This window comes from Chlamydomonas reinhardtii, chromosome 11 (assembly GCF_000002595.2).
Source record: "Chlamydomonas reinhardtii strain CC-503 cw92 mt+ chromosome 11, whole genome shotgun sequence".
Classification (NCBI taxonomy): domain Eukaryota; kingdom Viridiplantae; phylum Chlorophyta; class Chlorophyceae; order Chlamydomonadales; family Chlamydomonadaceae; genus Chlamydomonas; species Chlamydomonas reinhardtii.
Genome location: NC_057014.1, coordinates 1,315,054 through 1,337,592, shown reverse-complemented (window position 1 = coordinate 1,337,592; position 22,539 = coordinate 1,315,054). Strand labels below are relative to the sequence as shown.

General features: G+C 63.1%; 3 protein-coding genes across 4 annotated transcripts; 1 reads left to right on the top strand and 2 right to left on the bottom strand.

The window, feature by feature from the left end:
• The first annotated feature begins 41 nt into the window (after positions 1–41).
• CHLRE_11g467714v5 (uncharacterized protein) lies at positions 42–3,056 on the top strand. 2 transcript variants are annotated; one of them, XM_043067478.1, is made up of 3 exons: positions 42–1,308; positions 1,681–1,807; positions 2,044–3,056. In XM_043067478.1, exons 1-3 carry the CDS (start codon positions 457–459, stop codon positions 2,091–2,093), a joined length of 1,029 nt encoding a protein of 342 aa, XP_042919474.1. In that variant the 5' UTR covers positions 42–456; the 3' UTR covers positions 2,094–3,056. The 2 variants fall into 2 exon arrangements, with proteins under 2 accessions (XP_042919474.1, XP_042919475.1); XM_043067477.1 differs by having other exon boundaries at positions 42–1,807.
• Positions 3,057–3,059: 3 nt separating this feature from the next.
• Positions 3,060–4,531, bottom strand: CHLRE_11g467713v5 (uncharacterized protein). Its single transcript, XM_043067476.1, has 4 exons — positions 4,374–4,531; positions 4,195–4,284; positions 3,987–4,061; positions 3,060–3,905 (listed from the first exon to the last, which is right to left on the bottom strand). Exons 1-4 carry the CDS (start codon positions 4,426–4,428, stop codon positions 3,673–3,675), a joined length of 453 nt encoding a protein of 150 aa, XP_042919473.1. The 5' UTR covers positions 4,429–4,531; the 3' UTR covers positions 3,060–3,672.
• A 48-nt stretch (positions 4,532–4,579) lies between these two features.
• CHLRE_11g467712v5 (uncharacterized protein) lies at positions 4,580–22,481 on the bottom strand. The gene is made up of 35 exons (XM_043067475.1): positions 22,246–22,481; positions 21,954–22,033; positions 21,117–21,494; positions 20,457–20,761; positions 19,562–20,122; positions 19,135–19,260; positions 18,613–18,741; positions 18,191–18,316; positions 17,899–17,967; positions 17,398–17,511; positions 16,826–16,933; positions 16,339–16,413; positions 15,554–15,658; positions 15,006–15,143; positions 14,701–14,787; positions 14,311–14,400; positions 13,706–13,753; positions 13,333–13,422; positions 12,884–12,931; positions 12,468–12,593; positions 11,806–11,930; positions 11,505–11,580; positions 11,202–11,365; positions 10,822–10,921; positions 10,546–10,629; positions 10,011–10,169; positions 9,576–9,677; positions 9,147–9,203; positions 8,762–8,848; positions 8,092–8,184; positions 7,684–7,803; positions 7,262–7,420; positions 6,873–7,009; positions 6,469–6,586; positions 4,580–6,051 (listed from the first exon to the last, which is right to left on the bottom strand). Exons 1-35 carry the CDS (start codon positions 22,257–22,259, stop codon positions 5,569–5,571), a joined length of 4,881 nt encoding a protein of 1,626 aa, XP_042919472.1. The 5' UTR covers positions 22,260–22,481; the 3' UTR covers positions 4,580–5,568.
• Positions 22,482–22,539: the final 58 nt, after the last annotated feature.

Sequence of the window (22,539 nt, the reverse complement as noted above, 5' to 3'; positions counted from 1 at the left end):
CGGCGAGCACTGCGTCCCGGGTCTGCTCTCCCACCCCGCTGATCTCAACCAGCTTGGCAATAACAGGCGCAGCACCGCGCCTGATCGCCAAGTTCAGTGCAGCCTGAGCGCCCTGCGCGGCCCCCTGAGGCTGAGCATTGCCGATCGCGGGCCCCTGCTCACCCTGGACGGCCTCGGCGACCACAGCAGCGCCAGCTCCGATAGCAGCCTCCTGCTCCTGCTCCTGCTCCACAGCTCCACGACCGCGACCGCGACCGCGACCACGAATGCCAGCAGCTCCACGCCCACGCTCCATAGCAGCAACAAAAGGGCTTGAGTGAGAACGTTAGAAGTAACGTTAAAAGCTCTCACTATGAAGGCGGAATCTCTTCATAGGCGGGCTTTGGTGTCTCCTGGGCTGATATCCGCCTCGTCGCTACTGCCTATGCGGACGACGCTGCGCCGTTCTTGCGTCGGATGGCCAACGTGCCTGGTTTCCTGGCAGCTATGGAGACCTTCCGCGCCGCCTCGGGGCAGCGCCTTAACCTCGACAAGGTGGAGCTTCTGCCCATCGGTGCACGGCGCCGCGCCACTCCTGCTCCCGCCCGCGCTGTCGCTGCTGGCTTGGCGGCTGGCGGCGCAGCGGCTGGCAACATGGCAGCTCACGGCGTGGCGGCGACCAGTGTGGCAGCTGCCGGCGGCATGGCTGCCGGCGGCGCGGCGGCTGGTGGCGCGGTGGCTGGCGGCGGCCCCGGCGCCAGCCACTCTGGTGGGGGCAGCTTGGCGGCCGGTGGTGCGGTGCCTTCTCGGGCTGGCGCGGTTTGGGCAGCTGCCGGTGTTGTGGTCACTGGTGGCGTGACGGCCGGCGGCTCCGCCGCGGGTGCTGGCGGTGCCGTAGCCGCGCCTGCCCCGCCCAACACAGTTGCTCTGGCGCATGGCTTACGCGTAGTCTCGCACTCGCGCACGCTGGGTGTGGTCTTCTACGACCTGCCACTTGGCACGGCTGCAGCCCAGGGGGCTCCTTCCCTCTCCCCTGCCATTGGCACCCTGGGGACGCTCTGCGGCCTCCCCCTAACTGCCTTTGGCCGTGGCTTCTGTGCCTCCTCCTACGCCGTCAGCCGTGTGCTCTACCATATGGAGTTTGCGGGTCTACCGCCGCAGACGGTTTTGGCAGACTTCCTCAAAACGCTTGTGCGGTTTGTGGACCGCCGCATCATCGTTGCCACGCCGCAAGGTTCTGGCCGGGCCCGACTTCCCGGCCTCCCCTCCGACTGCGTCGCCCTGCCGCCACGCGATGGCGGCTTTGGACTGCTGCCGGTGGTGGAACACGTGCGCGCCCGACACGCTGTGTTGGCTGTGCGCTGGCTGCAGCACATGCACGGCTCTGCGGTTGGCACCTACGTACCGCCGTGGACAGCCGCCGCCACCGCCCTGGTGCAGCAGCTACACACGGCCGCCCACCCCCTCTGCGTCCTGACGATGCAGCGGGCGGCCGGCGGTGTCGGACCCGCTGCCGATGGCTGTGCAATCTTCGGCCAGCCGGTGGCGGCAACCTGCCCGGCCCTCGTGCGCCTCCTGGGTGCCCTCAGCTACCTGCCTCCGGTCACAATCCTACGCCCGGCTGTGCTGGTGCCAGGGCCCTGGTGCTTTGCACTTCCGCTCTGGGGCAATCCAGTCTTGCCGTGTGCGGCGGGACTTCAGGCGGGTGGCTTGGAACGTGACTTCCCAGCTCTCATGGCGCTGCCGGGTCTGCTCACGCTCGGCACGGCAGTGCGGTGCTGGGAGGCGCTGGCCGCGGTGCGCCAGCTGGTGGCTTCCAAGCCGGCTGGTGCGCTCGGGCCCCGCCTCGCACGTCGCTGCACTATACAGTACAAGCGGTCCGTCCTGCGCCCCATCCTGCGCATTACGGATATGGCGCGCGTGCCGCCGGAGCTGCAGTCCGGCCCGGATGCTGCTGCCCAATTCTCCGCGCTGCTGGCCCGTGTACCGGCAGCGTGGAGGGTGGCGGCGTCGGCCACACTGCATGCGCCTGGCGGCGCGGCCTCCGCGCCTCCTGCCCCCCAGGTATGGCTGCTGCTTGCGCAGAGCCTGGGGTGGCGGCATGGCGCGGCTGACGTGCCCTTGCTGACCCTTACGGTGAAGCAGGCAACCCAGCTTCAACTTGCGCCTGCGTACGACGCGCTCCGCGTGCGTCACTTGGCCTTCATCCAAGAGGCCTACAGCGGCGCCGCGCCGCCAGCGGAAGCGATTCATGCGCTGCGGGCGGCCCTGGCGCGGCTGTGGGCTTTGGTGTGGGAGCCGCGACACAAGGAACCGCTCTGGCGTCTGGCAGTCAATGGGTTCACGGGCTTTGGGATGCTTGCGGCGTGGGCCGCAGATGGACGCGTGGAGAAGTGCCCGTGTGGGACTCAGATGACTGCTGGGGCTAGGGTTCATCACTTCTGGGACTGTGTGGTGGCGGAGGCTCTGCGTGATGTGATGCGGGAGCATGCGAATGTGGACATCACACGGAACCAGTTGTGGTTAGTACAGGCGCCACCAGGGCTATCGCAGGCGGTGTGGGACATCGTGTGCTTGGCTGCTGTGGCGGCCCTGGAATACGGCCGACAGCGCCTTTACGCTTGCCGTGATGCTGCAGACCGGACTGCGGAGGTTGCTGTTGTGCGCAGGATCGGTGTGGAGGTGATTGCGGACTTCTGGTCACGGCTAGCTGCGTTTGTGAGTCTGCGTCGGCCTCCGCGCCGCTGGGACCTTGTCCCGAACCAGCACCCATTCCTAGCGTCAGATGATGTTGGAGGGGTTATCTTGGTAGGGCCAACAGCGGACTCGCCACCGGCCTCACCCTAGCTTGTCAGCTTAGGGACTCGCAAGAGGTAGTCTTATGACGCCGACCCACGGCTTAGGTGAGCAGCGCTAGCGTTTGCGGTGAGCCGGGCCTGGGGTTCCTCCCCTCTCCGGAGGCGAGGAGCATGGGGGTCATTCGGGGATCTCTCCTCGGGTGAGCGTGCGTGTCTCGTACGTTTTTGGGGCCCTGGCTTAGTCCACGGCTGTCGTCCCACATGTAACCTCTATCAGCTAATCATCAACGAGGCTTTTCTTGTGCTACAGACAGTCTTTCTCACACACCTCTGGGAAAGATGTCCACAGCGTGAAGCAGCTGCAGGAACGCTGTCGCAAGGCTCAATCGCCCAGCAAAGCGCCTTGGCTTCCAGCGTCATTACCAGCGCAGCAAGCGATCGCCCTTTATGATTGAAACAGCAACGCTCAACACATCTTACAGGTTCTCCCTGACTGTCAGTGCTCATTGCCCATTGTCCATTGTCCATCATCCATCATCCATCGTCCATTGTCCTAGACACGGCGGTTTTCACCGCCTTCTTACGGCAGCCAGCTCACCTCCGCAGGCCCCTCGTCCCCGTACTTCTCTGTGCCCAGATATGGCCTCTTGAAAGCAGCAAATCTCGTCGTGTTGTGACACCTGCCTGCCTGCCTGCCTTCAACGTTCCTGCTTGCCCCCTCCCCTGCGCCGCCCTCCGCCCCGCCCCCCACCCCACCCTGACCACTTCAACTTCGGCTATCAAATGACGGTGAGTTTGTGAAGTAAGCATGCGCACTACTCGGTCGGCGGAAGTTTCATGCAAATTTCCCCCTAATCCTAGGCTATGAGGTGGACCAAGAGCCCTAGTCCTCCTCCTACTGCTCCTTCTTCTCCTCCTTCTCCTTCTTCTCCTGTTCCCGCTTCCACCGGCCATAGACAGTGCGGAGGGAGTCCACGTTGGCGTCCTTCAGCTGAGGAAGAGCAGCCACCACCGCCTCCCACTTCCCCCGCTTCTTCTCATCACGCCAGTTCTCCATGAACCAGGCATGGATGTCCGGCATGAACTTCCGGACGCTGGACTGTCCACGGGCGGCGGCACTGGCCTCCCCTGCAAGCAAAACGCAATTTCAGGGCATGCCAGAGACAGCAGCAGCAAGAGCTGCACGCCGCGAACGCCGCCAACACGCACCTGCCGCCATCCACCTGGTCTGCCCCGGCGCGTAGCCTAACTTCTCCTTGGTGGCCGCGCTGGCGTCCGTTGCGCCTGCGACCAGCAAGTTGATCCCGCAGGGCACCGTCAGCAGACGCAGTCGGTACCAGGCCACATTCAGGGCAATTTCACTTGTTGTGGCGAATTTTGGCCCTGGGGCATTGCTAGCCGGGCATGCGTCACTCACCTCTGGCGCGCTGCACCTCAAGGGGGTCACTCGTGTCCCTCTTTGCCGCCTTCATCCTGGCAGCGAAATCGCCGCTGCCGGCACTGCCACCTGCGGCAGGGCGCCAATTTCAGGGCAATTTCACTTGTAGTGGCGAATTTTGGCCCTGGGGCATTGCTAGCCGGGCATGCGTCACTCACCTTTGGCGCGCTGCACCTCAAGGGGGTCACTCGTGTCCCTCTTTGCCGCCTTCATCCTGGCAGCGAAATCGGAATCTGTGAACTATCCTCCTGCGAGTTACTTGAAGTCCTGGCAAGTGGCAGCAGGCCGCAATCAACGTTGCAACGCAGTGTTCGAATAGATCGATACCACAGTAGCTGTTTGATGGATTGCAGGTGTTACTTATTTGGAGACGCGGCGGGCAGCTTCGCACGTCCCATGTAACCGTGCGTGGCGGGGCCCGTCAAATGTGCCACAAGTCGCCGCATCGCCGCGCGGTGCGCTGTTCCGCACTTATCAGCATTGCTGATAACCATGAACGCGCGGGCGCCTGTCTGTGTTAGGACGGGCGCCAACGGTCGGCAGGTGGCGGACGATATCAGCGAGCGCGGCAGTGCGCGGCGCGGGGCTCGTCGGGGCTCTCGCTCGCTCTTCCCACAGCCCCGCCGCCCTGCAGTAAAACAGTTCTACACATCTCTGTGTATGTACACAGGGTCGTGCGAATTGGTTAGGTTTTGTGTGCATGTCGTGACGTCGAGCATATTTGGTAGCCGCACTGAGCGGACAGTGACGCCTGGAAGCGACGCTGTCCGCAAGATTGCCCCCGCCACCACCGCCCCGTGTGCGTGTGTGTACCGCCGGTCCTCGCAAGTCCTGCAGTCGCAGCCTCCGCCCGCCGACAGCCGGGCAAAACAAACACACACCAAGACAGCTGCTGCGCACGCGCCCTGCCATCAGTATTGCTCCCACCTCCACTCCCACCTCCACTACCACCACCACTACCACCACCATTACCACCTCCGCTACCGGTACCACCACTGCACAGCAGGCACGCCACGCTCAAGCAAGCCCCCGCAGCGCGAAGCAGTCCGACCTCTAACACTACCGCACCATACATATGCGCCTGTCCCCGCATGTTGAGGGATCAGCCTGCTTTCCAACCCAGAAGCACCCAGCAATGCTGCCTGCACCGCGCCCGCCTACGCTTTCAGAACCCAGAACTCAAAATTGCGACGAGCCCCCGCTTCCAAGCTGTAGCTAGCTAAATGCCAACGGTTTGGAATGATGTTGTTAGCCCTGCTCTTAAGCCATCACCACTCTACTCCGACTTGTATCAAGTACCGTTCCTATACCGTATTCTTCTACCAAACTCATCAGCCATCTCTTAATAATCTATCACAGGTTCTTTCGCCAGTCGCCGAATGCGCGGCGGGTGGGGCTGTCGCCTGTGCCGCGGCCGCCGCCGTCAGCGTCCTTGCCCGCCGCATCGCCCCCTGACACAAGCCGCCGCCAGTCCGCACTCGTGGAGCGCCCGGGCTGCTGCGGCTGCGCCTTCGATGTGCCGCCGCCGCCGCCGCCGCTGCTACTGCCGCCGCTTCCGCTGCCTGAGCTGCTGCTGCTACTGCCTGTGCTGGTGCGGGAGCGGGTGAACAAGTTGTCCTTGTTGCTGCCGGCATCCTCGTACTCCGCCGCCGCCGGGTTGGCCGCCGGCCGGCGCTGCCGCTGCGCCGCCGCCGCCGCGTCGTCACGCGCCGTAGCGGCCGCATCGGCGGCGGCGGCGGAAGAGGCGGCCTCGATGGCGCCACGTGGAGAGGCGGGTGCGGGCAGGGCGTATTTGGTGCCTAGCGCGGACATCGCATCCATCTCCATCTCGGCGGCCTGTTGGGTTGGGTTGCGTTGGGTTGGGTTGGGTTGCGTTGGGTGGGGTCAGGTAAGGTCGGATCCGCGAGGGGAGGGCGGCCTCCACCCCTCCATCAATCCACCCCTGCACCATCCACCGCAACCCCCCATTCAACTCGCATTTGTGTCTGATCCTGACTTGCACGTGCCTGAGCCTGGTGCACCCCCCGCCACCACTACCTCACGCCCCACCAGGCCGCCCCACCGCCCCCCGGTCTAGTTTGGGCTGGCATCCGCACCCCCCCTCCACCCTTCCAAGCCTGCAGCCAACCCCTGCACCGCCCCTCCACCCTCCACACCCTCATCACCCCACCTCCACCTCCACCACCTCCACACCTCCACACCTCCACACCTCCACCACCTCCACACCTCCACACCTCCACACCTCCCACTCACCCGCAGCTCGTCCATCAGCCGCTCCTGCGCGCTCTGCGCCGCCACCCCGCCGCGCCGGATGAGCGTCAGGCTCTGACGCAGCGTGCGCAGCGCGGCGCGGCTAGCGGTGGAGCGGGAGCTGCGGAGGGTGTGTGTGGTGTGCGTGTGTGGGTTGGCTGTTAGTGGGAAGCTGAACCGGAGCGGAAGAGGAACAGGCGATTCGCAGGAAACGCAGGTCGGTCGTGACGAAGTATCGGCCTTGGTTGGCCGCAAACGGTGGATAGCGCCGGCGCATAGCCAGTCGTCACCAACAAGGTTTTCCAATCGTGCAAAAGCTATTCCGCATACCTATGATACCCTAGCCCCCAAGTAGCGAAGCGCAACCCCCACATGCTTTTCAAACCTCTTACTCCTCAGCCACTCACCCGTACTCCCTGACCATGGCCGCCATGCGTCCCTCCAGCTCCGCCCGCAGCCGCGCCGCCTCCGGCCCGGCGGCCGCGGCGCCGGCGCCGCCGCGGGGCGACTCGCCGGACTGCTGGCCGCGCATCTGAGCCGCGGCCTGTGGATGGGTTCGGTGTGTGTGTGAATGTGTGTGACGTGTTGTGTTGTATTGTGTGTGTGTGTGTGTGTGTGTGTGTGTGTGTGTGTGTGTATATTTGTGTTGTGTTGTGTGCGTGAGTCTGTGTATATCCTTGCGGGCGCAGCCCAGGTGCCGGCCAGACCCTCACCCGCTCAAGCCGAGGCGCGGGCTCATACCGCCCTCCCCTCCACTCCCCTCCCCTCCCCCTCCCCTCCCCACCCCCGCCCCCACCTGGTTGGCCTTAGCCAGCCGCTCCTGCAGCTCCGACACTTGCGCCAGCCGCACCGCCTCCGACTGCTGCAGTGCCACCTGCAGCTCCGCCACCTGCTGCGCAGCCGCCTCCGCGCCCGCACCCGCGCCCTTGCTGGCAGCCGCACTCGCCGCCGCGGCCTGCGCGCGTGTGTGCGTGTCAGGAAAGCAGGAAACGGGAGACAGAGAGAGAGAGAGTGTGTGTGTAAGGAAAGAGTTTGCATGGTGAGCTCTGCAGGGGTGAGCCCCAAGCCGTTGTTATTGCGCGAGGCTAGAGCAAGAGGACCAAAAACCCATCGCACCTCCGTGCCGTGCCGTACCTCCCATGCCCCCGCAAAAAGCCTGATCCCACGGCCGCATCCCTCGCCCCTCCACCCGCCCCTCCGCCCGCCCCCCTCCCCCACCTTTTTCGCCTCCGCCGCCAGCGCCTCCCGCTGCGCCGCCGCCACCTCCGCATCCCGCCGCCGTGCTTCTTGCTCGTCCGCCAGCTGCGCCGCCAGACGCTCCAATCGGCTTTCAGAGCGCTGCGCGTGTGTGGGCGTGCGTGTGTGTCGCGGGGGGAGGGGGCACAAAAATGGTTGGCAAGCGTTACAGGATGGTGTGTGTGTATGTGTGTGTTGAGAACGAAACGAAAGCCCGCCGTGTGTATATGTATGTGTGCAATGTGTGACGGAATTGCGTTTTTAGGGTACGGGGTATAGGATGGGCACGTGCGGGAAGGTGCCGGTGTGAGGCCGAACAACCCAATGTCCACAACAACTCAAGTAGCTTTGTCCCAGCGTTGCCCCCCCCCCACACACACACGCACACACCTTTAGCTGCTCCTGCAGCTGCGCCTGTCGCGACTGCGCGGCGCCGAGCTCCTCCGAGCGCTTGCCGCCGTCCTCGGTTGCACGCTGCCGGTCCTGCGGGTGGCGGCGGTGGTGGAGGGCGTTCGGGGGTGAGGAGCGCGAAGAGGAATAGCTAACCTGGATTGACATAGCACCCAAACTACACACACATTTACACACACACACACACACACACACACACACACACACACACACACACACACACACACACACACACACACACACACACACACACACACACACACACACACACACACACACACACACACACACACACACACACACACACACACACAGACACACACACACACACACATACACACACACACACGTACACACACGTACACACACACACACACACACACACACACACGGGTCAACGTTGTAGCGCGCCCAGGGCGCGGCGCATACAATGCATATGGGTGCCACTCGGGGTCAGGTCGTTCGTCGATCGCCCGAGGGGGGGTTCCAGGCTTTTTGCGGGTAAGTATGACTACCGGGGTCGACGCGGCTACAAGACGCTCGGTATCGGTAGGTATCCGTAAGTAACTCCGTCGCGCCGTCTGGGCGGGCTTCGTTTTGTTGTTTTCTTTTCAACACACACACACGTACACACACAACACCCGCGCACCTGCACCAGGCTGCTGTACCGCTGGTTGAGCTCCGCCAGGTCCGCATTGAGATCCGAGATGGTCTCGCGGTACTTGACAACCGCCTCCTGCACACACACACGCGTAGGTTGGGAGATCGGCGGGCGAGAGCGAGAGAGCGAGAGAGGAAGAGGTATAGGCTGTGCCGTCGGGGCGGGCATTCGTTTCGTTGGTTAAAACACACTTCCGGTGGACTCCAGAGCAGGTGTGCGTGCGCCTTGGGCAGGAGGTGCGTGTGGTGGGGCGGCAAGCGTGAGCCTGGTGTGCCTCGCTGTTGCAGCTTTGTCCCGATACTCGATTACGAGGCTCGAGGAGGCAACCATGAAAAACCTAGATACACACAGCGTCACACACACGCACACGCACCTGCAGCTCCGCGATCTCGTTCAACAGCTCCTCCTCCGCCGCGTCCCACTGCGCGTTCTGTGGTGTGTGTGTGTGTGTGTGTGTGTGTGTGTGTGTGTGTGTGTGTGTGTGTGTGTGTGTGTGTGTGTGTGTGTGTGTGTGTGTGTCTCGGCACAGACAGCGTCAACTGCACGGCCGCGTCACTGTCGGTGTCTATGCCGTCAGCTGACAGTGCAAACTGAACCAAAACCAATGCAACGGGGTGTTAGTGTTTTGCTTGTCCTGCATCATCGTGTTGGTGCAGGTTGCTCACTTGGATGCTGAAACACAACCACCCACAACCTCACCATCGCCCACATCCGCCCTCATCGCCCCCCCCCCACACGCCTCTATCTGTGTTTTACCTTGGTTGCTTTGGTTTGGGCTGGTTTATACAACCCACCCACCCACCTGCTCCTGGCCCTCCGCCTTGAGCGCCTCATAGCTCCTCCCCAGCTCCACCAGTTTGGACTGCGCGGCGGAGTAGTCGGCCTGGACTGCCCGCAATGCCGCCTGCGTGTGCAGAGGGGGTTAACGTTGAACCAATCCCGTAAGGAAACAGTCGCGCGGCAAGGGGGGTGCAGAGGGGGAGTTATGTGCCCGAGCTTAACGGAACAAACAAGTCCCACCATCATCAGAAAGGCCGTGTGTCTGTGCGTGCGGAGCAGGAAAAGATAGAGTGCCGCGTGTGTGGTGGGTGGTCAAGAAGGGGTTTTGGGTCTGAGTAAAGGAAAGCGGTGTGCGCCCCCTCCCTCCTGCTCTCCATGACTGCGGTCTAACCATTGGGCCCGGCACACCTCCTGCCCCGCCCTTCCCGCCCCTCCACACACACACACGCACACACACCTGTGCCGCCTCCGCCTCCGCCCCCGCCGCCGCCAGCCTCTCCTGCGCTGCGGCGTGCGCCTCCGCCAGCTCCGCCAGCTCGGCACTCAGCTCGTCCATCAGACCCAGCCGCTGCTGCAGGTCGGGCAGGTCGGCCAGCTGCGCGTCGCGGTCCGCCAGCTGGCATGCGGTGTGGCCGCGTGAGGGGTGTCAGGCACGGGTGTGAGGAGTGTGAGAGGTGTGAGTGGGATCGCATTCATGAGTGTTTATGTGAGGGGTGGGGGTACAGCCATGAATATTTGAGTGAGGGGTGGGGGTACAGTCACGATGATTCATGTTTGTGACAAGCGAGGTTGTAGCCGGGCAACGTGGGGTTTGGTTCGGGTGGGGAAGGTGAGGAGTGTTGCGACTTGCGGGTGAGGGGCGTTGAGGGTTGGGGACCGTTGACATGGAGCGGAGCGTTGCGACACAAAACACACACCCCTCTTACACCCTAGACTATCCTCACATGACCTCACGGGAAAACATACACGCACCCGCCCGCCCGCCCGCCCACCTGCTGCTGCGCCTCCTCCAGCTGCCGCCGCGCCGCCGCCACCTCGGCACGTGCCGCCGTTAACGCCTCCTCCTTGCCGGCCAGCTGCGGTCGGACACCACAAGGCGACAACGACCAGCAAGTCAGCAAGCGAATCAGTTCAGCTCACCATAATGGCTTCGGAGGAAGCATAAGCATAGCAGCAGATGCCGCAGCCTAACAACAACAACAACAACCGAAACTGGAGACAGCAACTCCGCACGAATCCACAGGAATCCACAGGAATCCAAAACCCACCTGCTCCCCCAGCTCCCGCTCCCGGCCGGTCGCGCTCGCCGCCGCCGCCTCCGCCTCCGCCAACTTCGCAGCCACACGCTCCGCCTCGGCACGCGCGGAGCTGGTCAGTGGGAGTGGCACTCATGATTATTTACAAGGTGAAGGCTTGGGAGGGGGTTGCGTGATGCGCGAGAGTGACGAGGAGGCGTGGGAGGGGGTTGCGTGATGTGCGGGAGTGATGAGGCGGCGGTGTAAAGCAAGTGGGGCAGGGAGAAGGGGTCAAGCAGGTGGGCCACGCGCCCGGGTGGGTCGATCTCACTACATCCAGGGGTAATATCTTCGTACACGTCACGCACGAGCGTCCAACACAATGACCGGTGCATAACAGCAAAACCACTCACTCTGCAAGCTCTCCCAGCTCGCGCTCCTTGGCCTTGGCCGCCTCGGCCGCCGCCGCCGCCGCCGCCCGCGCCTCCGCCGCCGCGGCCCGCGCCTCCTCCAACTCCCGCGCCGCCCGCGCCTGCGCCGCCGCCAGCGCCGCCGCCAGCTCTTCCGACTGCGACTTCTGCAAAACGCAGGAAGTTTGGGGCGATGGGAGAATGTTGGCAAGTAAAATGACAGAGTGGGCGTTGGGTAATCGGACGTCGAGCTCACGAACACAATCAAACACACCCTTTCAACACTTTTCTCTACCCAGTTCGCACCTGCTCCTTCAGTTTGGCGGACGCCTCACTCGTGGCGTTTCTCAACACGTCCACCTCCTTCCGTAGCGCCGACTCCCTGTGTGTGTGCGTGTGCGGTGTGCGGGCAGGCAGGCCGTGCGGTGTTTGTGGTAGCAGCTGTCGGTCCTCTGCTGCAACACCGGAAATGTACCGCTACCATGCACACACATACACACACACACACACACACACACACACACACACGTTGGTCGGGCTTTTGTTTCCTTTCCTAACACACACATACACACGCACGCGCCGCATCCGCCGCTGCTGCCCCTCCCACCTCTTCTCCGCCGCCTCGCGCGCCTCCTTGAGCTGTGTGGTGAGCGCCGCCTCCGCCGCCGCCGCCGCCTCAAGCACCTGCGCCTTGGCCTGCTCCGCAGCGGCCTCACGGGACCCCAACGAGTCCTGTTGGCAGAAGAGCGCGGTGCGTGTGGACTTGTGTTGGGGAGACAAACACCATCTCCAGCACGTATTCCATGGGCGTTCAAATCAAAGGTCAGCACTTCACCCTTGTGATTCAACCCCACTTCACCTTGCAGGCAAGGCAATTTCCCCACGCTCCGTCCTTTCCAAGCCGCAGCGCGCTTGGCGTTTGATTCTCGCAACCTCTCCCTCTCTTCCTCCACTCCCCTCCCGCCCTCCTGGCCCCCCGCAATTGCCCTCAAGCCGCCCGGCGTGCTTTCTCCTGGGTGAAACAACCCCCCGCGGGTCGCGGGTCTGGGTTAGCTTGGGTTCAAAGTGCACTACCCTGCCCTTGTTAATTATTGCGTCCGTCCTCCACATGAATGGCTACCCCACCTCCCCATGGAACTTTTTCGTTCGGCCCGGGCACATAACCCCCTCCCGCCCTCCGCACACACCAACACACCCACCCACCCACCCACCCACCCACCGACCCATCCACCCACCCATACACATCCAGCCCACCCACACACACCGCACCTGCAGCTCCCTCAGCTCCATCTGCAGCCGCTGCTGCGCCGCCAGCGACGAGTCCAGTGCGGCGCCGCGCTCGCGCAGCAGGATGGAGCCCTTCTCGTTGGCCTGCCGCTCAGCCGCCAGCGCCGCCTGGGTGGGTGTGTGTGGGGGGAGGTGTGGAGGTGTGGGGGCAGGTGGGGAGGTGTGGATGGAGGTGTGGATGGAGGTGTGAGGGGGGAAGGTGGAGGTGTGTGGAGGCGTGGGCATGGCAGACGGAGCAATCACGTGGTGGTGTGTGCTTGTGCACGGTGCGCAGGTGGTGGTGGCGGTGGTGGTGCTGCTGCGTGGCGCTATCAGCACTCGCGCGGCACGTGATTCAGACGCCCTGCATTTCAACCCTTCTTCCACTCTCCCTCCTCTTGTAAGTGCCCCCATCTCACCCGCAGTTCCGACTCCTTGGCCTGACTCTCCTGCTGCAGGGCCAGCAGCTGCGGAGGCGGCACGGAGGCGAGGGGAGGAGCGGGAGGCGGATGGGATGTCGGCACTAAAAAGTGTTTGATGTTGGGTGTTGGATCGGGTGTGCGTGTTGTCAAATCGATGTGCACGGCAGGCCAGGCGACAGGTGGCGATCTAGAAGCGAGGACTCTGGCGTAGCAGGCCCGGCGCGGGCACGTGCGGCTTGAGGACCCCACTTCTCCCAGACGCCCACACAAAGACACGCACACAAACACACGCAGCCACTGCCCGTGTCTGTCTGACGTCAGCAGCTTCCCACGGCCCTGCCCTCGCAAAGCCCGCCACCCAACTTCAAGCCCCTCAAATCCGCCGATCGTTCTAGCTTGGCCTGGTTTGGTTTGGGCTGGTATCTACAATCCCCCTCCCTCCCCACCTGCGCCACCAGCTCCGCCTGTCGCTCCTGACTCGTAGCCAGACCCGCCGCCTGCTCCCGAGCCAGCTCCTCATAGCGGGCGGTGGTGGACTGGGGGAGCGGAGGAGAGAGGGGCAGGAGGAGGAGGACGTAGTGGGGAGGAGGAGGAGCGCATGAGGAGGGGACAATCAGTTGGCAATGTGGCCATCACCCCGACCAATGCATGGGCGAGGGAGCGGGGACCCCGTTCCCATAGACGCATTCTGTTCACCCTCAACCCACAACCAACACAGATCAGGCAGAGCCCGTCTCTCCCCCCCTCACTTAATTAATCATGAATGTAACCCCCCCACTGGGTTTAGTTTGGGCTGGTATTTACAACCCCCCCACTCACCCGGAGCTCCGCCTCCCGCGCCGCCGTCTCCTGCTGCAGCGCCAGGACCTGAGGGGGGCGGAGGGCGGACACACATGTTGGACACACATACACACACACATAGGCACACACACACACACACACACACACACACACACACACACACACACACACACGCACACACGCGGAGATGACGGACATAAAGACATACATGGAGAGGAGATGAGGATACACAAACACGTACAGAGAGGGCGGACACACAGACACACACACAGATTTGGCGGACATGAAAGATACACACATACAGAGATGGCGGACACACACAGACACATGCGAGGTAACTTCAGGTAACATCCGTAAACCGTCGCTTTGCTGCATCGCATACACTGTCTTTGCGCAACGTTCTCCTTGTGCTCTTTAACACAGACACACATGACACCACGTCGGGGAACGGCAGTCACGCCGGGGGCTTTTGGATGCCCGAGCCCAAGCAGTGGGCGGGCCAACCCGATGCCGGACAAGGCCGCGTGTGTCAACACACAACAACCAAACACACACCACACACACATGACCTCTCCAGCATACCTCCAACCCCCACCACCCCTTCCTTCCTCCACCGCCCCCACCTGCGCCACCAGCTCGCCCTGCCGCTCCTGCGCGTTGGCCAGGCTGGCGGCCTGGTCGCGAGCCAGCTGCTCAAACTGGGTGGCGGTGTCCTGGGGGTGAAGGGGGGGTTACATGCATTAAGTTTACGAAGTGAAGTCGTAGCCAGGTACAGGGGGGGTTACATTCATGATTAGTCGAGGAGGACGTGGTAGACGGTAGACAATCTTTTGGGGGGGGAGGGGGGAGGCGTTGGACGCAGCATGCGGGTGCCGTGTGTGCGCCCTGGTGGCAGTGCTGGTGGGTTTGGTTAGTTGATGTTTTGATCGCGAGGCAGGTGCTTGCGCTGCGTGCTGTGTGCAGTCTGGTATTTACAACCCCCCAGCTGTGCCCCCCTCCCCTTTTTTCCTCACCTGCACCTGCGCCAGCTGCTGCTGCAGGGCGCTTTGGCGTTCGCTGCCGTCCCGCCGCAACGAGTCCAGCTCACTCTGCAGCGAGGCCTGTGAGGGGCGTGAAAGCATCGATGATAAGTTGATAATGCTTAGGTTTGGTATGCGACGGGGAAGTGTTGACCTCAATTATATTGGAGTCGTCTAGTCGCCATCGCAGATGTTTGTAAACGGGGCCGATCTTGACTGTGTGTGCGTGCGTGTGTGGGTAAGGCAACGGCGAAGGGGAACATCCTCAATACACCGCATCGCCATGCTCCAAGACCCACCCGCGCCTCCGCCGCCTCCGCCTCCACACGCGCCAGGCGCTGGGTGAGCTGCTCCTCCCGCTCCGCCGCCCCCCGCAGCTGCTGCGTCAGGTCGGCGAGCTGGGCGCCGAACTCCTCGGCCGCCTTGCGCTGGCTGGCCTGTGTTGAAGAGAACAAGGATATGTAAGCGCAAAGGCTGTGTTAAGGAGCATAAGGAAAAATAAGCACAAAGGCTATGTTAAAGAGCACAAGGAAAACAAACCGCAAAGACAGTGCATGCGATGCAAAGGTTGTGTGTGTGGGTGGGTGGGGCTGGGTGGTTGGGAGGGTGGGGCGTGCGTGGGTGTGGTTGGGTTGGTGGGTGGGGAGCTGCAGGCATGGGTGGCCATGGGCAAAGGTTGGGGTCGGGCATTGGCATGTACTGTCCTGTACACGCAGACCTCGCCATCCTCGTCCAACTCGCCACTTCATCATCAAGTCAAACTCGCCCCTTCCATGACGCTCGTCATGTCTAACACTCAACAAGGTCTGAGCACAAACCCCGAATTAGCTATCCCGCACTTGTTTACCTGCTCGGTGGAAATGTTTGTGTTGAGCTCGCCGATGCGACTGCTGTAGTCGGCCTGCACCGCCTCCAGTTGCGCGTTCAGCTCGTCTATCTTGTCCTCGTAGAGCTGTTGGGGTGGGGGTGGGGGTTGGGGAGGTTTACATTCATGATTAGGAGAGGAATGGGGGGATTACATTCATGATCATTTAAGAAGTGGGGGGAGGGAGATAGGGAAAGTGTGTGTTTGTGCGCGCGCGCGTGTGTGTGTGTGTGTGTGTGTGTGTGTGTGTGTGTGTGTGTGTGTGTGTGTGTGTGTGTGTGTGTGTGTGTGTGTGTGTGTGTGTGTGTGTGTGTGTGTGTGTGTGTGTGTGTGTGTGTGTGTGTGTGTGTGTGTGTGTGTGTGTGTGTAGGCTGGGGGGTATGTGCCCTGGCCCAATGGGGGGAGCAAGTGTTTGTGTTGGCGGAGAGTATGTGTACTTGGAATATTAGAAAGAGTAGCAAGGGAGCAGCAAGGGAGCAGCAAGGAAACAGAGCAAAGCGGCAAGCATGCCGGGAAACTGGCCGCACACGCATGCGCATGGTTGAGAGCGCGCCTCCCCTCCCAATTCATCTGTCCATCACTCCGTTCTCCACGTGAGCGGCTTACAACTCCCCCCCCCCACACACACGCTATACGCCGTCGCTTTGCTGCATCGCATACATTGTCTTTGCGCAACGTTTTCCTTGTGCTTTTTAACACACGCTATCGTTTTGTTTTCTTCAACACACCCACACACCCACACATCAGCATACTGTCTGTCGCCCCACCTTGAGTGTGGCCTCGTATTGGGCGCTGGTGGCGGTGAGCGACTCCTCCAGCTCGCCCAGCAGCGTGGCCTGGGCCTGTGTATGCGTGTGGGGGGGAGGTACATTCGCGATTATTTATGAGGTGAAGGCGTAGCCCGAAACAGTAGGGGAAGGGGACTTCGGCCAGGGTTTGGCACGCCAGGCGGGCGCAGCAAGAGGCAGCGCTGGCAGGTATCCGGGAGCACTGTTTCCAAGCATCCGATCCACGTCCTGCTCATTACCGCAAGATACGTTTCTTTGCTGGGGACAGTAAAAACTACCCCCAGCCACCCACCCGACCCTCACTCGGTAACGGCTTTGTCTGCAGTCTCCAAGTGCATCCTGTACGGCCTTTCCAACCACCCTTGCACCCCACAAACACACTGGTGGGTGCAAAGGTGGTTGGAAAGGCACACCTTACCCCCTCCCTACCCCCCCCCTACCCCTCAACACATACACACGCGCACACCTGGCGCGCCGCCTCCAGCTCCCCCTCCAGCAACGACACGTCCTCCAGCCGCCGCGACTCCGCGCCCTCCAGCGCCGCCTCCAGCTCCACCACTCGCGTGTCGTACAGCTGCGGGTTGGAGGGGAGGGGGGGTTGCAAGGATGTTTGGAAACGCGGTACAGGATGCACTCAAGACTGCAGACAAAGTCGTCACGGGTGGATCGCAAAGATGGTAGGTTGAAGGGGGGCTGTAAATACCTGCCCAAACCAAACCAAATCAGCATGTCACAGGCAGAGGCGACAGTTGCAAGCAAAAATACTTGTGGCGGGGGTGAGAGCACGTGGGTGCGCGGGTGTCAGGGGACAGCACAAGCGGAAGAAAGCACGCAGAGGTGTGGGGCATCGACGCATGTCGTGCATGGCGGTGGTGGCGTGATTTGATCGCGGTGGTGGTGTGATGTGACGTTGCGTGACGTTGTGTGACGTTTGGGTCCATCCTCCCCCACCAAACCCCAGGGGACCCCTGCAGACCCCGCCAGACCCCACCAGACCCCGCCAGACCAGCCTCAAACCCCGTTGTCGTACTGTCGTACCGTGAGTGTGGTCTCGTACTGCTGGGAGGCCGCCATGAAGTTCTCCTGGATCTGCGCCAGCACCTCCTGCTGCCCGGTGCGTGTGGAGGCCAGAGCCGCCTCCAGAGCCGACACCTGAGCAGCAGCAACAGGAGTGGGAGGTGGAGGAGTGGGAGTGGAAGGAGCGGGTGGAGAGGGAGGGGGAGCAGGAGGAGGGGAAGGAGGGGTGGGAGGGGGAGTAGGAGTGGGAGGAGGCGGTGGAGGAAGAGGAGGAGTGTATTTGGTGGCGCGGCGTTTGCGTGCTAGGATGCTTGTGGGTTGTATGAGGTTTGCTTCTGGCCACCTGACCGACTTCGGTACGCAAGAGGAGAATATACCGTGATGAGGGTTAGCCATCCATAAATCAGCCCGGTGCGCCGCCGCCCCATGTTCCCGCTGCTGTCACCTCGCAACCCCCTTTGCCCGCTGCCTTGACCTCGCCTACACCCTCCCTCTTTAGTGCTCCCCCTCTCCCCCTCTCACCTCCTCGCTCCGCGCCCGCTCCGCTGCCTCCAGCTGCCGCGTCAGCTCCGTCACTCGCGAGTCGAACAGCTGCGAGGCCGCCAAGGGAAAGGTTGGGAGATTTGAGGCGATCAGGACAGGCGCCGACAGAGTGACTGACTGCCGCAGCAACGACAAGAACCCACATGCCATACACGGCATGCGTTGTTCACGGCAACAACCTTCATATCGAATTTCTTACTCTCTGGTTTCTTTACTGGAAGTGCTGAAACAAACATATCCCCACCACCGCCACCACCTCCTGAGGTCCTACCTGCAGGGTGGCCTCGTATTGGCTACTGGCAGCTCCGAAGTTCTCCTCCAGCTGACTCAGCAGCGCACGGCTGTTGGCGTTGATGGAGTTGGCCTCGGCCAGCTCGGCCAGAGTGGACTCATACATCTGATACATATAAGGATTGGGGAGATTGGGGGTTAGGAGGGAGTCCGAATGTTTGTCGAGTATGTAGTAGAGCGTCGTAGAGGGCTGGTTGGGTCGAGGGGGGTGCTGGGGTGGGGGTCCGTGGGCGTCCGTGTGTTTCACACGTCTGGGGGTTTGACACGTCTCCGCCCCGGCCCGCACCGCCCCACCCCGCCCCGCCCCGCCACGGATCGTGCGCCACCAAAGCCCTAGTTGAGCGACCTGCTGCAAACACAGGCAAAACAACGGCCCACCCCTCCTCCCCAGCCCCCACCCACCTGTTTCGTTGCCGCCAGCTCGCTCTGCAGCGCCGCGGCTGTCTTGGAGGCCAGCGTGTCGGCGGTGGCGGAGGCGTCGGCGGCGGCGCTGGTGCGAGCCACGGCGTCGGCCAGCTGGGAGCGAACAGCCTGTGGGGAGATTTACATTCATGATTAGTGATAGAAGTGAAACAGGTGGTGTTTATGCGTGTGTTCGGGCAGGGGTAGGTTTGGCCGGCGGGTGTTAGGAAAGCACAAGGTGACAGGCTCGATAATGTGTGCGGCACACAAGGTAGCTGACCGACCGAACAGAATCGAACACGTCCCTCGAGGCCCCCACGCCCCCCAAAGCTACGGCTCACCCCCACCCCACCCCACCCCACACCCCCCCAGGTTTAGTTTGGGCTGGTATTTACAACCCCCCCACCCATCTCCCCCGCCCCCCCCGCTCTCCTCCTCGCTCCATTGCATTGGGTTCGGTTTGGCTTGGGCTGGTATCTCCACCCCCACCCCACCCCACCCCACACACATTCACACCCCCACCTGCAGCTCCTGCTTGCGTTCCGCGTCCCGGGCCGCCGCCGCCGCCAGCCGCTCCTCCAGCTCCGCCATGGCCCTCTCCTTGGCCACCACGGCGGCGCGGGCGGAGGCCATCTCTGTCATGGTGGTCTGTGTGTCAGGGGTTTGGCAAGGTTCGGGAACGAGGGGCGTCAGCCGTGCCTGACGAAGACGGAGTGGGCGAATGCGCGGTCACAAGATGGCTGCTTGTACCATTTTTAATTTGCAATTTGGGATGGAAGCAGCCGTGTACGCAAGCGTGGACGAGCAATGCGCCGTCATGCCGATTCCTCTGCCAGCCCAGCGCCCTGCGATACAGACTGACTGCTACCACCCCCAACCTGTCAACATCATTTCGGCATAAGAATCATGCACGGAACCCTATTCCAACCCTAACCCCCGACCGACTCGCCTCCAGTTGCGCGCTGACGCTCTGTAGCTGCGCCGTCAGTCGCTGCAGCTCGCCATCCGCCGCCAGTGCCGCCGCCGTGGCGCCGCCAGCAGCCGCCGCCGGCCGCGCCGCGCCCGCCCCAGCTGCCGCCGCCGCGGCCGCCGCCGCCGCCGCACCAGCGGCGGCTTGCCGGCCGGCGGCGGCGCTCGCGCCCGATTGCTGCAGGTCCGCAATTTGTGCCGTCAGCTTCTGTTGAAGCTTTCTGAGCTCGGTCGTGTTCACCTGCACACCTCCCGGCGCCGCGCCCGCCGCCGGAGGCGGCGGCGGCGGCGCAGCCGCCTTCGGCGGCGGAGCCGCCGCCGCCGCCGCCGGCACCGCCGGCTGCAGCGGCGGCAGCTGCGCCGCCTCCAGCTCGATGCGGGTGGTGTTGTCGGGCTGGTTCCAGGGGCAGGAGAACAGCAGCGCGCGCGGCGGCGGCGCGCCGGTGCCGGGCTGGGCGGCGGCGGCGGTGAGGGCGCCGCGCAGGACGCGGTTGGGCCCCAGCTCCCACTCCATCCGAGTGCCGTCGCGCATGATGAGCAGCTGCGAGAGAGGTGTCGCACAGTAAAGAAATCCATCTTAAAGAAGGCAAGGCAGCCACGTTGTCGATTTCTTTGTGCACAGCGCAGAGCGCTGGCTGTTTGAAACCAGGGACAGATGCCAAGACGCGGCCAAGGGTACCGGTACCGGTGGCGATGTCGAAGAGGTCGCACAACGCCTCTCCGTACTATCGATCTGCGCTGTCTTCATCACCACACCATCGTATCCTTTCTTAGGCGTGTGTGCCGCCACGTAACCCAAACCTAAACTGCAAACCCAAACCCATTCCCAAACCCACTCCCAAACCCAAACCCAAACCAAATCCCAAATAACCCACCTTCGCAGCCACCTCGCTCTCCAGCTCCAGTCGCGCCTCCGCCGCCCAGCCGCCGCCCGCCACCGCCGCCAGCTTCAGAGCCCGGCCCGGATCCCACTCCCCCAGCTCCGGACAGCTCCCAACCAGAAACAGGACGTCGGTGGCTGCGGCGGCGGCGGCCGCGGTGCTGCTGCTGGGGTGCGGCAGCGGCGCGGGCGGGTCGGAGGGGACCACGAAGCGGCACAGCGTGAAGGCCGAGGGTGTGGTTGTTGGTGGCGACGAGGAGGAGGGCGGCGCTGCGGCGGTGCCGCGGGAGGAGGAGGCGCCTGCGGCGCGTGAGAGGATACGCAGGCGTGAGTACAGGCGTGTGAAACACAAGGAACGAGAGCTGGCGATGACCAGCGGGAACCAAAGAGGATGGACAAACCCTCACTCCTCAGTGCCCAGCCTTCCCGCCTCAGTGCCCAGGGCTCAGGTTTAGGCGCGGTTCGTGGCAGCTGACAACTTCGCTGCCGCCGGGGAAGGCCCCGCCCAGGACCCTGCCCACACCAGCCCCGTCGCCCCAACCGCCCCGTCGCCCCCTGTAACAACACAAACACAAACTGCCACCCACTGACATGCCCACTGACACCCACTGACATGCTCCCGGGCACGCTGCTTGACACGCTCCCTAGCACGCACCGGCGCCGTTCATGCTGGCCTGTGCCGTCGTGACGCCGCCACCATCAGCACTGTCGCCGCCTCCCGCAGCCGCCGCTACCGGCAGCCCCCGCCCCTTGCCGGCACGCCGTGGCGCCCGCCCCCCCGCGGGCCGTGCGAGCCCATGTCCGGCGCTGTTGCTGCTGCTACTGCTGCTGCTGCTATAGCCGCCGCCACTAGCACTCCTGCTGCCGGCGGGGAAGCCGCTACAGCCGGCTGCTGCCGCCGCCGAGGCTGCTACAGCCGCTGCTGCGGGCGCGGGCCGCGGCAGTAGCAACAGCCCGCCTAACGTTACAGTCCGCGAGCGGCTGGTCCCCAGATGCCCGCACCCGGGCGGCGACCAGGCGAGTCGGCGTGTGCCTGTTGCGTTGGTGCCAAAACACAAAACACATCAGTTCAGCCGCGCACAGTCATTGTTGATTGCTACAGCCGCCCCGCCAGTGAGGTCCGAGACGGAAAGGCGGTAGGGAAGGGCGCCCCGGCCGCGCTGGGGCCGCCCAGCTGCTCAGGCTTCCTCCTAGCCCACCGTTTGGAGCACGCGGGCTGTGACGCGTGTGGCCCGCGCCTGTCCGGCACCGCCGCCGTGACACACGGCACAGCCCCCTCGCAAAGCGTGATCTCTCCCTCCCTCCCCCCTCATTCCTCGCAGTCCAGGCGTGCTCTTGAGTGTAACTCCCAGCCCCCTTCTCAACAGGGGAAGCTGTCTTGCCCCACCATTCACAGCCAAAGGCCCCCGCCCTCCAATGACCTCACCGCGCCCGAGCTCGGCAGCAGGCCCCCTGCTGCCGGCGCCGCCTGCCCCGCCCGCTCTCGCCTCACCTAGCATGCGGTGGCCGAGCAGTACCGCTGATGCCGATCGCCCAGGCACCAAGCGGCCACACGCTGGCCGCCCAGGCAGCCTGCAGTCGCGCGCGCAATTGCCCCGTTCGGTCACCTTTCCAGCACAGCTTACAGCCCCGGAAGTGTTATGCCAGGCTATCGATCATGTAAGAGCTTTTGTTTATACGTGTGCGAGGTGCACGGGGCGGCTCCCAGCGCCGAGCGTTCAAAACGATTTGTTTTGGCGTGTTGGGCTGCGTCTGCCGGGGGCTGCCCGCCCCTCTATACTCACCATGCGGTGGACATGCTTGGTCCTTTTATATTGAAGCCACTGCCGCTGATATCCTTACAGCTCAGCACAGCGTTGAACGCACGCAGGCTCCAAAAGAGCGGCCCTAAGTGATGCCTAAATACGGTAGAAGCAACTAGCAGTCACTGCAAGAATTCTGAGTGCAGGTCCCACTCGGGTAAGGCTTCTAGAGAAACTTTGCTTTTGGTTCCACCAGAAACCGGGGTCCCCTGTTATTGTGGCTTATGCAGTCATTGTGCTGGACTCTACCCTGATCACGTTTGCCCCGCCTGCGTA

Coding starts and splice junctions, on each gene's coding strand:
- CHLRE_11g467712v5 (XM_043067475.1), bottom strand. Junction 16,414..16,825: donor AGCTGGAGGCGGCGCGCCAG/GTGTGCGCGTGT, acceptor ACGCATACACAG/GCCCAGGCCACGCTGCTGGG. Junction 15,144..15,553: donor CAAACATTTCCACCGAGCAG/GTAAACAAGTGC, acceptor TCTTCAACACAG/GCCAGCCAGCGCAAGGCGGC.
- CHLRE_11g467714v5 (XM_043067477.1), top strand. CDS start 457: ATGGCCAACGTGCCTGGTTTCCTGGCAGCTATGGAGACCTTCCGCGCC. Junction 1,808..2,043: donor GGTGGCTTCCAAGCCGGCTG/GTGCGCTCGGGC, acceptor CCTGCCCCCCAG/GTATGGCTGCTGCTTGCGCA.
- CHLRE_11g467713v5 (XM_043067476.1), bottom strand. CDS start 4,428: ATGAAGGCGGCAAAGAGGGACACGAGTGACCCCCTTGAGGTGCAGCGC. Junction 4,285..4,373: donor TGAGGTGCAGCGCGCCAAAG/GTGAGTGACGCA, acceptor GCCCTGCCGCAG/GTGGCAGTGCCGGCAGCGGC. Junction 4,062..4,194: donor TGAGGTGCAGCGCGCCAGAG/GTGAGTGACGCA, acceptor TGCTGGTCGCAG/GCGCAACGGACGCCAGCGCG.